The sequence below is a fragment of the Convolutriloba macropyga genome, chromosome 6 (assembly GCF_964194025.1).
Source record: "Convolutriloba macropyga chromosome 6, txConMacr16.3, whole genome shotgun sequence".
NCBI lineage: Eukaryota > Metazoa > Xenacoelomorpha > Acoela > Convolutidae > Convolutriloba > Convolutriloba macropyga.
Window position 1 is genome coordinate 47,688,249 of NC_134473.1, and position 15,057 is coordinate 47,703,305.

The following is a 15,057-nucleotide window of genomic DNA, read 5'->3' on the forward strand; positions in this document are numbered from 1 at the left end:
TTGAAAAATTTGAAATCTTCAAATGGTCTGAATTGGATTTTGGACTATAAAAGAGCACTAAAAAAGATTTTTTCTGACTTCTTGTTACTCACCTTTGGAGTATAGGGTTCGAAATAGTGAAAAAAATTAATTTTCGAAAAAAATTTTGAAAAAGTTTTGAAATCGTAAAATGGTCTGAAACGGATTTTGCACTAAAAAAGAGCACTAAGAAGTGATTTATCTCACCTGTGCAGTATAGGGTTGAAACAGTTAAAAAATTAACTTTTTGAAAAAAACTTGAAAAAATTGAAACCGTAAAATGGTGTCAATTGGATTTTGCACTATAAAAGAGCACTGAAAAATGATTTTTTTCTGACTTCACATTTCTCTCCTTTGCAGCATAGGGGTCGAAACAGTGAAATTGATTTGTCGAAAAAAACTTGGAAAAGTTTTGAAATTGTAAAATGGTCTCAAATGGATTTTGCACTATAAAAGAGCACTAAAAAGTGGTTTTTTGCTGACTTCGCTTTTCTCACCTGTGAAGCATAGGGGTCGAAACAGTGAAAAAATTGACTTTTTGAAAAAACACTTGAAAATTTTTTGAAATCATAAAGTGGTCTTAAATGGAATTCAAAAAATTCAACCTTAAATTTGTAAGATCTTAAGATCTAAGCCAAAGTTCTATGCAAAATATGTAAGATTGGTGTTGAAAGCGTTGAATTTATGTAAGATCTACGCTAATTTCAACGCTAAAAATGTAAGATCTACGCCAAAATTCAACGCAAAATTATGTAAGATTGGCGTTGAATGCGTTGAATTTATGTAAGATCTACGCTAAATTCAACGCTAAAAATGTAAGATCTACGCCAAAATTCAACGCAAAATTATGTAAGATTGGCGTTGAATGCGTTGAATTTATGTACGATCTACGCTAAATTCAACGCTAAATATGTAAGATTTACGCTAAAATTCAACGCTAATTATGTAAGATCTACGCCAAATTTTAATGCAAAATATGTAAGATTGGCGTTGAATGCGTTGAATTTATGTACGATCTACGCTAATTTCAACGCTAAATACGTAAAATCTACGCTAAAATTCAACGCTAAATATGTAAGATCTACGCTAAAATTCAACGGAAAATTATGTACGATTGGCGTTGAATGCGTTGAAATTATGTAAGATCTACGCTAAATTCAACGCTAAATCTGTAAGATCTACGCTAAAATTCAACGCTAAATATGTAAGATCTACGCCAAATTTCAACGCAAAATATGAAAGATTGGCGTTGAATGCGTTGAATTTATGTAAGATCTACGCTAAATTCAACGCTAAATATGTAAGATCTACGCTTAAATTCAACGCTAAATATGTAAGATCTACGCCAAAATTCAACGCAAAATTATGTAAGATTGGCGTTGAATGCGTTGAATTTATGTAAGATCTACGCTCAAGCGTAGATCTTACATAAATTCAACGCATTCAACGCCAATCTTACATAATTTTGCGTTTTTTAGCGTTGATACCTCGGCCCGGGTATTATTGATGTTTAGACGTCCCACATATGTTATTTCTCTAAAAAAAGATTAGTTAGAAGTCTTCCATCTGTCTGCTCTTTGCCACGAAAATATTTAATAAAAGTGACAAGTTAAGAGCAGTATTAGAATTTATAATTGAAATTCATTTTTAAGAAGATTTTTGCTTCCAGCTATGCTCACAGTTCAGTGAATTTAGCTGTAAAACAATTGAAACTATTTAACGAATCCCCAACTCTTTTGCTTTCATCATCAGAATTTGAGCATCTTTAAATCATACCCTTGCACCCTTATAATACTGTATTTGTTGCTTTGGCTATTCCAACTTAATAGCAGATTATGCAGACTGATGTTTAGTGCAACAGTACGGCACGCAAAAGCACGCACAAGGCCATATGGAGTCACTATGAAACTGAACAAAGTTTGCTTCATCTTCCTTCTAAATCAGGATCAGGAATTGTTGCGACTGCTCAAGAGCTGCCTTGTGTAAAAATGGTCTTCTTTCCCTCCAATTGTCGTCTCCAGTCGAGCTAAAACACTGGAAAGTTGGGGCAGTGAAACGGTTGACGGAAACTCACAATCAATTACGTTTATCAGTTTTTAATTAATTTATTAATCACATAGAAATTTAAGTTGGATGCAGTAGAAATGAGCGGTGTGTTAATACGAAAGCTAACGGGAAAAAATTCATTTCAGTGGGGGTGCAGCGTTGTGTGTATAACGAGGACCAAGGCGGTCACTACAAAAAAATTATGCTAAAATAAACAAAAGAAGTAAAACAAGGAGAGTCGATAATGTGCGTTCGCATATAATGTTCCGATCCCGCTCATTTACAATTTGACTTAAATGTGTACCAAATGATGGAGAGATAGGAAACTCTCAAAAGTTCACATGCTGTTCAAAAACAATTTGTGTATGAGTAAAGAAAGTCCTTACAAGTTCAAACCACCAAGTAATTAATTAATTCAAATTTTTAAATAAAATTTATTTACAAACAAAATCAAAATAGCATCAAAATAAAATACAAACTTATTAAATTAACCCTCACTTCACTACGTAAAAAAGACTTTTCCTTGAGAAGACAAGGTTACAAGTCGGCAAAGAAGAATGAAAAAGGGCAAAGATCTAAATCACATCAAATTTTTTGAAACCAAATAACTTCAGAAGACAACACAATAACACGGAATACAGGTAAAACTCAAAAGTTCTTAATTTACAAAAACACAAATGTTCAACCATAAAAACCATAAATTATCATTATTTGAAAAAATTATATATGTTGATTTGCGCCTAATTTGAATAATGAATAATGTCTGTTTTAATACGGCTATGTGAAAAGAGATCACAAACTATAAATACTGACCTGAATCAAAAGTCGCAAACATTTTTGATAGAATCACATAATGTCAAAGTCATAAAAACATCGTTTAAAACAAAAAATCATTAATGAGACAGAGTCAGATGTAGACGACAGGAAAAACAAAGTGGGTTAAGTTAAAAATTATGTTAATTTGGAAGCAAATTAATAAAGTCTCTGAAACCATAGCTTTCAACTGAAAGTAACCAAAAAATTCACTGAAACTGTTGTAGGAAACTGTTGAGATCTGTTGATTCGAAAAGAATTTGCAAGAAAAGTGTCGAAGCAATTAAAAATGTTTGCAATTCACTTAAATTATTACATATTTTCACTTGATCCCTTTTTCAACGCCAACAACTTTTGTAATCGACGTTATATGGAAAATGAGAAGAAATAAAAAACATAGCAGGACAAGTCCTGACGTACAATTCAAAGAATTTTCATTGACTAAACAGAAAAACTAGACCTAGAATGGACTATGAGTGAATTGAGAAAACCATTTTAAAAAAAATCAGAACAAAAAAAATAAGAAATAAACAGAAAATCAATGTCAAAATGCCGCATGTGAACAAAAAAACCACTAGCGAGAATTGAAAATTTAATTCAAACAAAAAGCTAGGCCTAGAATGAGCAGTGAATGATCGGGAAAACCATTTAGAAAAAAATCCGATCCAAAAAATCGAAAAAACAGTAAAAATCAGAGTGAAATTGCCGCATGTGAACAAAAAACCACTACCGAGAAACCGAATTTTTGTTCAAACACCGTTTTCTCACTCTACTTTAAAATTAGAGCGAAAAAAATTCACGCCGCAAAACCACTCGCTTTTTCGCTCCATTTCCTGTTTCGGCGTGACCAAAATCACTACTCCAACTTGACTTCAAAAATCATGAAAATGTGTGAACAGATCTTAAAAAAAAAAAAAGACAGCGCCCCAATACAATTCAAATTCTTTGAATTGTAATAAATTTAACCAGATAAGCAGAAATCAAAGTGGTTTTTATGAAAACTCGCAGTATCAAAGACATAATTTTTTAGTTGAATCATAAAACCACCCAACAGATTAAATGCTGCTTTATTCTAAAGAAGATGAACCTGTCATTAATGATTGAGCTACAAGTTGACGGAAATTCATTTGAAAGTTTGTTGAATGAGACAATGGTTGTGATTTTTCTAAAATAAATATTTTCAAATTGATAACAGTTTATATCAATTATCTAATTGTTCAATTATCATTATTGCAATTACAGTTGTTATTATCAAATGAAAGCATTAGATAGTTTCACTGTGAATTAGATAGTTTCACTGTACAATTACAGTTGTTATTATCAAATGAAAGCATTAGATAGTTTCACTGTGCATTAGATAGTTTCACTGTACAATTACAGTTGTTATTATCAAATGAAAGCATTAGATAGTTTCACTGTGCATTAGATAGTTTCACTGTGCAATTACAGTTGTTATTATCAAATGAAAGCATTAGATAGTTTCACTGTGCATTAGATAGTTTCACTGTGCAATTACAGTTGTTATTATCAAATGAAAGCATTAGATAGTTTCACTGTGCATTAGATAGTTTCACTGTGCAATTACAGTTGTTATTATCAAATGAAAGCATTAGATAGTTTCACTGTGCATTAGATAGTTTCACTGTGCAATTACAGTTGTTATTATCAAATGAAAGCATTAGATAGTTTCACTGTGCATTAGATAGTTTCACTGTGCAATTACAGTTGTTATTATCAATTGAAAGCATTAGATAGTTTCACTAATCTTTTTTTAAGGTGGCCAGTTGAGCTTTTGATTAATGCAATTTTGACTAATAAGTCTGCGAGGAGAACGTCAAACTGAATTAATTTTACGAATTCACTAGAAAATTACGACATTTTTTGAAGTAATAAAAATCGTGATCTGAGGCACGAAAAAAAACTTTAAATTTTTTTTAAAAAAATTTTATGAATTCATTTAATTTTTTATTGGGCCTCATTTCACAATGCAATTGGCCGCAATTGGGTGTTCACATAAATCCAACCTTCTCTATGAATATGACTCGTCGGTAAATAACAGAGAAAAAACAAAAAGTGCGAAAAGATTTCTAAAAACTGTGCCGAAATCCAATCCGAAGCTTTTTTTTGTAAAAGTCCAAAATGAGACCAAAATTGCACGTGGTAGCACTGCTCGTCTATTCAAGCACGAAATTGTTTCAAATACTATCATAATACAAATTCGGGCTCATGAAAGTCTAAATTATCATAAATAAAGGATTCTAGATAAATATCGATTTAAATTGCGAGAGGCCGGAAAACTACGAAAAGCCGAAGAATTGCTTAAACCCATAATCAATTTTTCACAAAGTTGAATTAAAAAGTTTTTTGATTCACGGTGTTGTTCTGTTAAGATTTTGTCTTAAAATTGCAAGTTTAGAACTACTGCGCAAAATTTTTCGTGTAATTGCACAATTACCGTCATTTCCACTAACAACCTATTTGAACATAAAAAGAACATCAGATAATTATTGATGATGCGTTGGGGGTCTAAGTTAGTCAATACTCTGAGACTATAATCGTAAAGTCTTGTCAGTTTATTGGGGAAACCCTGCTCAGTCTTGCCCTGCGCAATAAAAGCCAAAGGAGCGGGCACACCTTGGACTACACAACGAAAGGTGGCGGTTCCTTCTTCTTCCGGCCGAACAGCTCAATTTGTTGAGTCATATGCAAGTGATGGGTCGCTTTTGCAAATGAAGAAAATTTGACCTTGTTTGCAAATAAGAGCAAAGTTTTTTTAATGGAAACCAATAGCAAAAAATTTAATAGGTTTCTTTCCAATTTTCCAATGGTTTTATCTTTAAAAGATTTTTCACCAACAACTGTTCAGCACAACAGCAAAAGGGGCAACAAAATTTTGTTTTGTTATGCGCCTTATCTCATATTGGAACTTTTCAATGCGAACATTTTCACAAATTTTCAATAAGAATTTTGTCTCCCGTTTTTGGCTTTTGTTTTTCCGGGCATAAAAAAAAGATATATGGCAATTTTGCCGAGAAAACAGCAATAACTGAAAAGAATCCTATTTTGATTTGTAGTGCCGATCAAACTAAAAATTCGTCAAAAGCATAATGTGAATTACATCACAAAATTTGCTTAAAATTCTAAACATTTCAGACTTTGTTCTTGAAATTTATTATGAAAACTTCTGGAAATCAATTTGTCAGCAAATCAATCTCAATAGGAGTCTTTTTTGTTTTGATATGTGCGCCATTTTTACTTTTTAAACAGAAAATTGCGATTAGTTTCAAAGTTTCCCGTTTTTTTGAAATCTTGATTTCATTTGCCCTTATTGGTAATTTTAGATAATGATGACTTGTCACTAGCAGGAATGATATCCTGCAGAATGTTATCGAATTGCTTGGATGCTGCGAAGAAAGAAAACTAACAGCATCATCAACATAATTTGTGGGAGCCAAGCCTGGAGTATTTGCAATTATGATATCAGTGAACGACGAAAAAGTGACTATGCGAATTCCAATCAGTAAATTTATATGAGCTAGGAGAAACTATCTTGATGTGCTTTGTACTGCTAAGGTGAACTTTGATCTTATTTAGCGATTACTTTTTTGTCAGAGTCTTTTATATCATAATGTGTCATGTCATAAAATTGTCTTGCTTGCAACTTTTCACATTTTGTATTTTTTCTTTGTGTTATTGTTTTTAAACCTCTCTGTCATTCTTTGTCTGACATTTGTTTTGGAGAAAGAATAGGGCGTTTTTGCCTCTAATATCAAATCCACATTCACTATTCCCTCTAAAATCCAAAATCCACATTTAAATTCCTTCGAACGAAAATTTCAAGGTTCATGTTTACTATAGTGTATACCAACCGTTAAAAATCAAAATAACGCAAGTGGATTATGTTGACTTCAAATGATGGATTGTAAAATGATGAATATATTTTTAAAAAAATAGTCTATGAAAATGATTGAACTGAACAAACCCAGGTTGACCACCTTAGACGAAACTTTGAAAACATATTAAACTTACAAAACTTTCTACGGCGCCGTTTAAGGCCGTAACAATTTTTCTACGGCATTGTAGAAAAATGATGTAAATGCCAATTTCTATAGTTTGAATTCTTAAAAGCGATATATAATTTCATAGGCGTCATTTTTAATTGCTTTTTTGGTAGTGGCTTTTACTTTTCTCACCACTGAAAAATTACAAAACTTTGTACGGTGCCGTAAGGCCCCATTAAGTTTTGCAAGATTTGAAAGGTATTGCTTTCAAACGTTAAATTTTTTTGATATTACACTCGATGGTCACGAAATTTTGCCTCGAAACAGTTTGATATTACAAAACTTCTTGCTTCCCTGATAAGGCCTGGCCAGCTTTTAGAAATCTTCTTAGGTTATGTTTTTTGAATACTTATTTCTCTTAGTATTCCCAGCTGTCTTAAAACATCAGTTCCATAAGATTCAAGTATTAGGAGACCACGCGATTTCTGACAATCTGACGTCGATTTTTAATATAACATTTACTTCATACATGTCATTTTTTATTTAATTCTGGTACTCGGTATAAGTCTTCAAAACTCAGAAAAAATGACCTCACAAAGAACTGAACTGTAGTACGGCACCTTATTAATCTTGGTATGGTCTTAGTACGGTACCTTAGAAATCTTAGCACGGTCTTACTACGGCCCGTAGAAAACTTAACAAGATCTTAGTACGGTTTTGATCAAAGACTTATACGGTGCCGTACTACCGCCTTATTAGGTTTAGTAAGTTTGGCCAACGTGGGAAAGTGCTTTCTGGTGTTTTTGCTTTTTGCTTTTCTCTCCCTTCATTGTCTTCGCGAAACAATCTTTCAAAATCAATGTCTCTTAAACTTGCTTTACCTACCCAATGTTTTCCCAGACACCTAAACTCCTTTTTTCGTTTAATAATTTACTTTATGAGAACCGAATGTGTGAACTGTAGTTACAGAAAGTGTTATTTTCAATTACGATCAGCTTGATTTTAATGACTCTAGTTTTATGTTAGTACGTAAGTTCACTGGATAAACTACATTTGTGACGTTTGTTAAGTGTTTTTTTACAATTTAAGCGTGTCATTTTACTTAAAATCTCTCGCTTTTATCGAGTTGTTCATCTGTTCATTGTCGTTCATCTGTTCAACTCGTTTCTGTAGCAGTTGGGACCAAAGTCAAACATCAAATTTCACATCTTCTTGAGCTGTTTCCGATTGGTAGGTAACGTTACGTGTTATTGCTCTTATGCTATACGGCGTTAAAGTAATAGGGGTGAAAATTGGGAAACCTTACCAGCTACAACCAGTATATCGATTGTTATTGGTCCGTTTTGAACTCAATCCTTTTCACGATGAGGGGTTGATCAGGCCAATGACATGAATCAAGAACCAATGCATTAACATGAAAAGCTGACTTTATTTATACTCTAAGCGCAGTCCATGTTTAGATCTTAGTAGGTTGCAGCAAAAAAAATTTCGAGAACGTATTCTCCGTTATTAGGATAAAACTTTGGCTCCTAATGTATACAGTACAACCGTTTCAAGATCTATTTCATTTAATTTCATTAATTACAGCCGAAAATATTTCACCTCAGCCATCATTTGACAAAGGGCACACTGGGCGCAGAAGCAAGCCATGCCAAAATCATCACATCCGTTGCCCTCTATTCGGAAGGCATCTCTGATTTGAGACCTGAGGGCTGCAAAGAGAATCGCTCTCGCTGATGCCGCAACCAGAGCGAGTACATAGCAGAAGTAGAAGATGGTTCTCATTCCTCCATTCACTGAGGCATCGCTTATACTGTCTACATTGTGCCTGTTCATCACATCAAACCGGCTCACTTCTAGCAGGAATCTTTTCGTGACCACCCACCCCCTGCCCCTTTACAAAGTATACGTCATTACAGAGCAAAACAATGTGTGTGTTAATATTGCACATGCATTTGCATGTGGTTAACAATGGGTGTACCAAAAGGGGGGTCACAAAGGGTGAAGTCCTCTATCAATATGCAAGACAAACACAAAATTGTTTGATTTAACTTAGTTGGTGAACTTCAACAACCAACCAAAAAACTACTTCGTGCATGCTCTGCTTTTAACTGAGAGGCACACTGATCCTTCGCTGAAAAAAGTCCAATAACGACTTCAATCAGCACTTTTTTCTTCTAAACTCTCTTTTATTTCGTCCTCTTTACTGTCTAGTGAATGAACACAAACAAAATATAAGAAAGAATTGCACAGCCAAAATTTCGGGGCAACGTGAAAGACAATGACTGAAGTGATCACTAATTTAGGATCAACATAAAGAAAAAAATTTTGTTTGAGAACATTATTTTTAAATAAACCGCAATTCTTCACTTGTCTCTTTTATTATTCAGTCTATTTTCTCAAATAGTAAATATTTGTTGCTTAATTAAGTGCTTACGTGAAACACAGAAATTCAGACATTCCAATCTTTGATTTCTCTCAGAAGCGGTTGTTTTCTGTTATATTCAGTCAATTTTTGCCAATCGAAATTTTCATCTATTCATCGTAGAGTTGAGAGTGGTATCATTAGAAAGCGTGTCAAGTGTACATTACCAATTTAAAAAGAATTTTCTGAATTTCGCTTTTTCCGAGGAGTTAGAGAGACTTAGAGTAATGTGAACGTTAGCCTCACTTCCTTTGTTTTGGGCCATTTTCATAATTTTCGCACAATTTTGATCAATTTTTCTGAACAATGCGATTAATTTGTTAACGATATCCTCAATTGTTTTACGTTTAGAAGATTGTTTAATTCTTTGATCCAACTCCTTTGGCTAAAATTGGGGCTCAAAAGTTACCAGTTTTTCAGTTTTTCAGGAAAAGTGGCACCAAATACGCTTCTTTAGCGAACTTTGGCCAAAAGAGCAGACATAAAAATTGGTGACACAATATTTGTTGACACAGAATAGGGCTAATTTTACCTCTTGTTCCTAAGAAAGTGCTCTGAAACAAACAATCTGTATGCCTTTTGATAATTATATCGTTTTTTATAAAAATTGCCCTCCTTTATTTTTGATATGTTAATATTTTTGTTTGCTTAGATACATTTATTCAATTAATTGGAATAATAAGGTTTTTACTAGCTTGGCTTCAAAATGCCAGTTTTGCTCTCATCGATGATTGTTGTTTTGAAAAATGTTTTGGATTGTGTTTTGGATTTCTTTTTTAAAATATTTTTTGCAATCTCTTTCAAACCAATTAAAGGTGAGTCAGTTTTTATTCTGAGATCAAAACATGATGAAATCCCACTAATTTTCAAATAGTACAAAAATTTAATTGTGTATTCTGAGTAAAGTTTCTGGTTTTCACAGCCCTGACAGCGTTTTCAAACTTTTTTTTATTGAATATTGAGTTTTGTCAGCATTTGTCGTTCTTTTTGTAGTCTTATGACAGAATCAAAGCAGTCAAAAGTCTACTTAAAAATCTAGGGAGCTATAAAAAAAAACTTTCTAATGATTTCAATGGGTACCTTTTTGTCGCTAATATTCCTCGATTATTATCCAAAGTCCATCATTTGTTTTTGAAACTTAATGACGTTTTTGTTGTTATCAATTAATTAATTTTGCTATAAATTAATTTTTATTGATTTTATATGCTACTTATTTTTATTGATTAAGCTATTTTGATAAATCTTGAAATGAATAATTGTTTTTATGGACGAGCTGCAATAGCCGGTCTAGTTTTGGAGTTTTACCATCCAAAAACTATACAAATTGTTGTCCCATTTTGAACAGATTTTGTTTGCTTTCTTTTAAGTTTTTGTGTTAATTACAGACCATAATGATTTCAAATCGAAGTTCAAGTACTGTTAGATCATATTTAATAGAAAAGGAAATTCAATAAACATATATTAAAAATTCAGCCCGAAATTTAGTGTTTTGTTGGCTTCAACACAGTGTTTTAGTAAAATTGTCTTGAAACTTTAAGTTATGCCTGTATTCCTTGATATATTGACAGTTTTTTGAATTAGTCTCACTAATGACAGTTACAATTGCGTTCCTAAGCAGTAACAAGATCATCTACTTAGTGTTTTTTAGAAGAAAACTGATGGTTGCTAGGTTTAAAAATCTTGTTTTTAAAAAACACTGGTTTTTTGGGCTTTGACAGTTTCTGTGTGGTTTCTGTGTGATTTCGTAGTGTCGGCCAATAGAAAGTTTGCATACTCTTCCAATGGAATTAGAAATTAGTCTTTTGTGCTTTTTAATCTTTTAAACAATTGTTTATTTGCTTTGATAATACCAGAACCCTTTAACCAAAATTTTCCTACAATTCTGGTACTTTATGCCGTCTTTTTCAATTATCACATTAGTGTCAAGTCACATAGTACATTAGCAGCGTTGAAAGAAAGCGCAAAATGTTTTTTTTTGTTTTTAATAAATATATTATGATTATGAAGGCTTCGGGTCCGTTTTTTGGGAGGCACTATTTCACTATTTTTTCACCAGTAATTTCTTACCAAAGAACTTCTGTAATTAAAATGGTGATATTATCTTATTGTTAATTCAGCCAAGCTTAACTCGGCTGGGGAAATCTTCCAAGTCTTCTCCATTATAGCTCCCTTGAAATTATAGCGAGCTATATTTTGATATATTTATTGTTATTTGGGGGTGTACTTTAAATTTATGTCCCTTGAAGCTGAAGGCTATAATGGCAAAATTCAAAAGTCCATGTACATACCCAATTAATATGCCTTGTCTAACTCCAACGGAAACAACAAACACCACGAGAGAGACAAACATGGCTACCCACAGTTTCATCTGTTTTCCATAGAACCCAACTGCAAAGAGGGTCATTGGGGGACAGATCAGTGTCACGATGCAGATATTCCATGTATCCATAAAGTCCCAAAAGTTTTGGTGCCAGCTGACCTAAATTTGGACAATTTTTAAGTATAACTTATTTCAAGTTAAAGACCCTACCAAAAGAGTAGTTATAATCAAAATGACAAAACCGAATCTAAAGTCTAAACATGTATTTTAAAACTGCTACTGAGTGATGCAACAATAAAATTTTTTTTTACGATCCGAAGGAGATTAAATACCCTATATTAATATTTTTAATCAGAGCCAATGTTTTTTTGTAGACATTTAGGGGAATGATGCTTATTAGGTTTGAAGAACGATTCTACGGCGTTTCAGCGATTCGTACACTGTAGACTATAACAACAAACGTTTACCGTCGGTCAAATTGCTCTCGAATGACAGGCGAGGGGTTGACTTTGATTGCAGTTTCAATAAGCTAAGTAAGGGTAGCCTCAGAGGATTGGGATTAAACGCAGGGGATGTAAAATGCGGGGCGAGGTGGCAAACAGTGGTCCGCAATCAGCCTTAAAGTCATGAATATCTGGCTCCTCAAACTATCTCTGCCAGCTTGGTTGAATTGTGCTGTTAGATTAGGATGCCTCTTAGTGAGATGCTCAATGGAAGAACATTCTAGAAAAAATTGGCAGAAAGCACTGCTACGAAGATGTAACTACACGATAGAGAACAGCTTGAACGAATGGTCAGTAGAGAAGTTCACGTCAGATATTCAATCTGACAAGCGATAAACTGCGCGTTTAGTTTTAAAGCTAATCATCAAGAAAAAGTCGACGGAGGCAAAATTCTATAAAACTCTGAAAATAGGACGTGAAGGAGAACTGAAATATCCAGCTCGAGTTATGCCTCGAACATGTTTTGTAATACTGCTAGTGACTTCTACAGCAACAAAAAAGTAATTTTTTACGGTCCGAAAGAGATTGAGTAACCTCTAGTAATTTTTTAATCAGTGCCAATGTTTTTGTAGACAGTTAGGGGAAGGATGCTTATTATGTTTGAGAAACGGGAATGATATTAGTAAATCCCTATTATTAGGTTTAATGGGAATGAGAGCAGTAAGAAACGATTGTTCGATAGCAACATTGAAAGACGCAAAGGAATAATTGATTTTTTCAGATAACAAGTGGTATACCTGACATCACTTTGCATCTGTTTTTGTAATAACATCTTTTTGCAGGGCTTATGATTAAAATGGCGGCCTCAACTTTGAAAACTCTTCCATCTAAAAACGAAATCTTTTATTAATGCTAAAAGAAGCTTATGAAATTTTTAACGGCTATCTTGATAATTGAAACAATTCTGAAAAGACCAGACTCCTATTTGTAGCTGCTAATTTAGTTGAATCACGCTGTGGACCACCGACTCATTGCGTTCCTGCTAATTTTGTCATCAAAAGTTGCTTTTGATCTTCTCTACTAGTTGTTCCAAGAAACTTTTGCAACGCGGCTTCACCTTCATTTGAAATTTTACTCGGTTTGTAAAAATTTGGTTGTAGTTTTTTGGAACATCTAGTAGAGAAGACCAAAAACAGTTGTCGATTACAAAAACAGCAGGAACGCAAAGAGTCAATTTGGTTTTTACAATTATTACCTTATCTTTATTTAGTGTGTAGAAGAAATCAGCGCCCGGCATACTCTTATTTGCAACAAAAATGGCCTGGTTACTCAACTGCATAATTAAATAAGAAACATATTAGGAAACTTAGCTAGTCTTGCATGGCTGTAAACTAAACCACCTTCGTAATCAATGCTCAATGAGAAAGCAAACAGGTGCCCATTGCCTGTCCTTGGACCAGGTTACTTTCCCGTTTGATATCCGATTTGTAGTATTACGAGAGCCGTTACAAATGAACGGATAATTAATCCCGCATTAGAGCGAACGTATTTAGGCGCTAATTAACCATTCTTTCGCCGCGCGCTAAACAAACTAACGCTTATTAAGACTACCAGTACACAAGTATTTAAACAACTCAGTTCGACTTATTTAAAAAACACAACTTTAGGCCTGGATCTCCTCGCTTATATCCAGGACAGAAAATGTACGTTGTTGAACGTAGGCGGCCTGTAAAACCACAGTTTCTTTTGATTTAAATTACTTCTGCTTTTGACAGTTGCAATGCAGATCTTTCCCCCCAAGTTCAATAAAGATGAAGCAGATTGCTTCAGGGGAAAAGACAATAGAGTCTCATAAAAAGCCCCCAAGAAAACCATAATTGTTGCGGTTTTAGAAGAGGGGAAAAGCAGAAAACAGGCGCCTACGAAATCAATAATTGATGCTCTCAGCTTTTTAGATTTTTATTATTTTTTGGAGTTCAAATAATTTTTCCGTGAGATAAAAAAGAGTTAATTCTCTTGCCTTCTCGGCCAATAGGAAAATTAAGAAGCACCTCACTATGAACGTGAGTTTGTGATTCGCTCCCTATCGGCCCAAACGGAGCTGAGAGGAATTAATTGTTTCTCTCAGCGAAGTGGGACGGAATAAAATTAGAGAGACAAATAACAGAGCCAACGACGAGCAGCAGACAACTGCTTTATTTTTCCTACAAAATAAATTTCAAAATTCAAACAGAGAAGAAATTATATAAAAGATTTCTAACTTAGAAGAACATTTTCTAATTTTCAAACAGAACATTCTTACGAGAAACCGACTTGAAGAAGTTTCAACGACGCACTCACTTAACAACAACACAATCAAGTAACAGCTCAACCCGGTTAAATACTGCTCAGTGTAAGCTTGTTCAATTAAACTATCTATTTAATTAATTGAACTTTTCAGCCCCCCAACAATTTTAAATTGAGACTTATAGCACAGACAGGTCTTAGGCATATATCTTTGCCTTCGATTTGTTATATCTTTTGTCAAGTTTGACTGGCATACATAAAGAGATCCCGTATTGTGTGATCTGTAACAGCCCAGCCAAATTTGATATATTCAGCTACACCGACACCAGTTCCGTTGCAACAGAAATCTACAAGAAATGCTAAAAAGCTGCACGGATAAAATCGTAGAATATATTTTACGCCATATCTCAAGAAACACAGTCCATTCTCACCGTTTGTTTTCAGTATAGAAGTCCTGGTTACTCGAGAGAGCCAAATTTTCCCATAATACTATCCGAAATATTGGCTCCAAAATAAAACTATGCAAAAATCATGCGTTGAGCCGAAACTAGATCCCCCAGGCAACCTGCTTTCTTCATAGAGGAAATGAGTAAAAGTGGCAATTATTTCAATTTGTTACACATAAAGAATACATTGATTTGATGTTACCATTCTGATTGCCTTTTTTAGAAAGGGCTTCTTCATCAAATTAGCGGAAATTCTTTA

At 33.7% G+C, this 15,057-nt stretch overlaps 2 protein-coding genes across 2 annotated transcripts in view; one reads left to right on the plus strand and one right to left on the minus strand.

Annotated features, from left to right (window-relative positions):
* Positions 1–1,609: 1,609 nt before the first annotated feature.
* LOC142341721 (uncharacterized) overlaps positions 1,610–15,057 on the minus strand; it is a 24,951-nt gene continuing 11,503 nt past the window's right edge. The window contains exons 5-7 of the mRNA XM_075392887.1: positions 11,592–11,782; positions 8,481–8,706; positions 1,610–2,044 (exon numbers count right to left, since the gene is read on the minus strand). Of these exons, the coding sequence (XP_075249002.1) occupies positions 1,985–2,044; positions 8,481–8,706; positions 11,592–11,782 (477 nt within the window). The 3' untranslated portion in view covers positions 1,610–1,984. The remainder of the gene's footprint in view (positions 2,045–8,480; positions 8,707–11,591; positions 11,783–15,057) is intronic.
* LOC142341718 (uncharacterized) overlaps positions 2,540–15,057 on the plus strand; it is a 110,834-nt gene continuing 98,316 nt past the window's right edge. The window contains exon 1 of the mRNA XM_075392883.1: positions 2,540–2,552. The gene's annotated coding sequence lies outside the window, so the exon portion shown is untranslated. The remainder of the gene's footprint in view (positions 2,553–15,057) is intronic.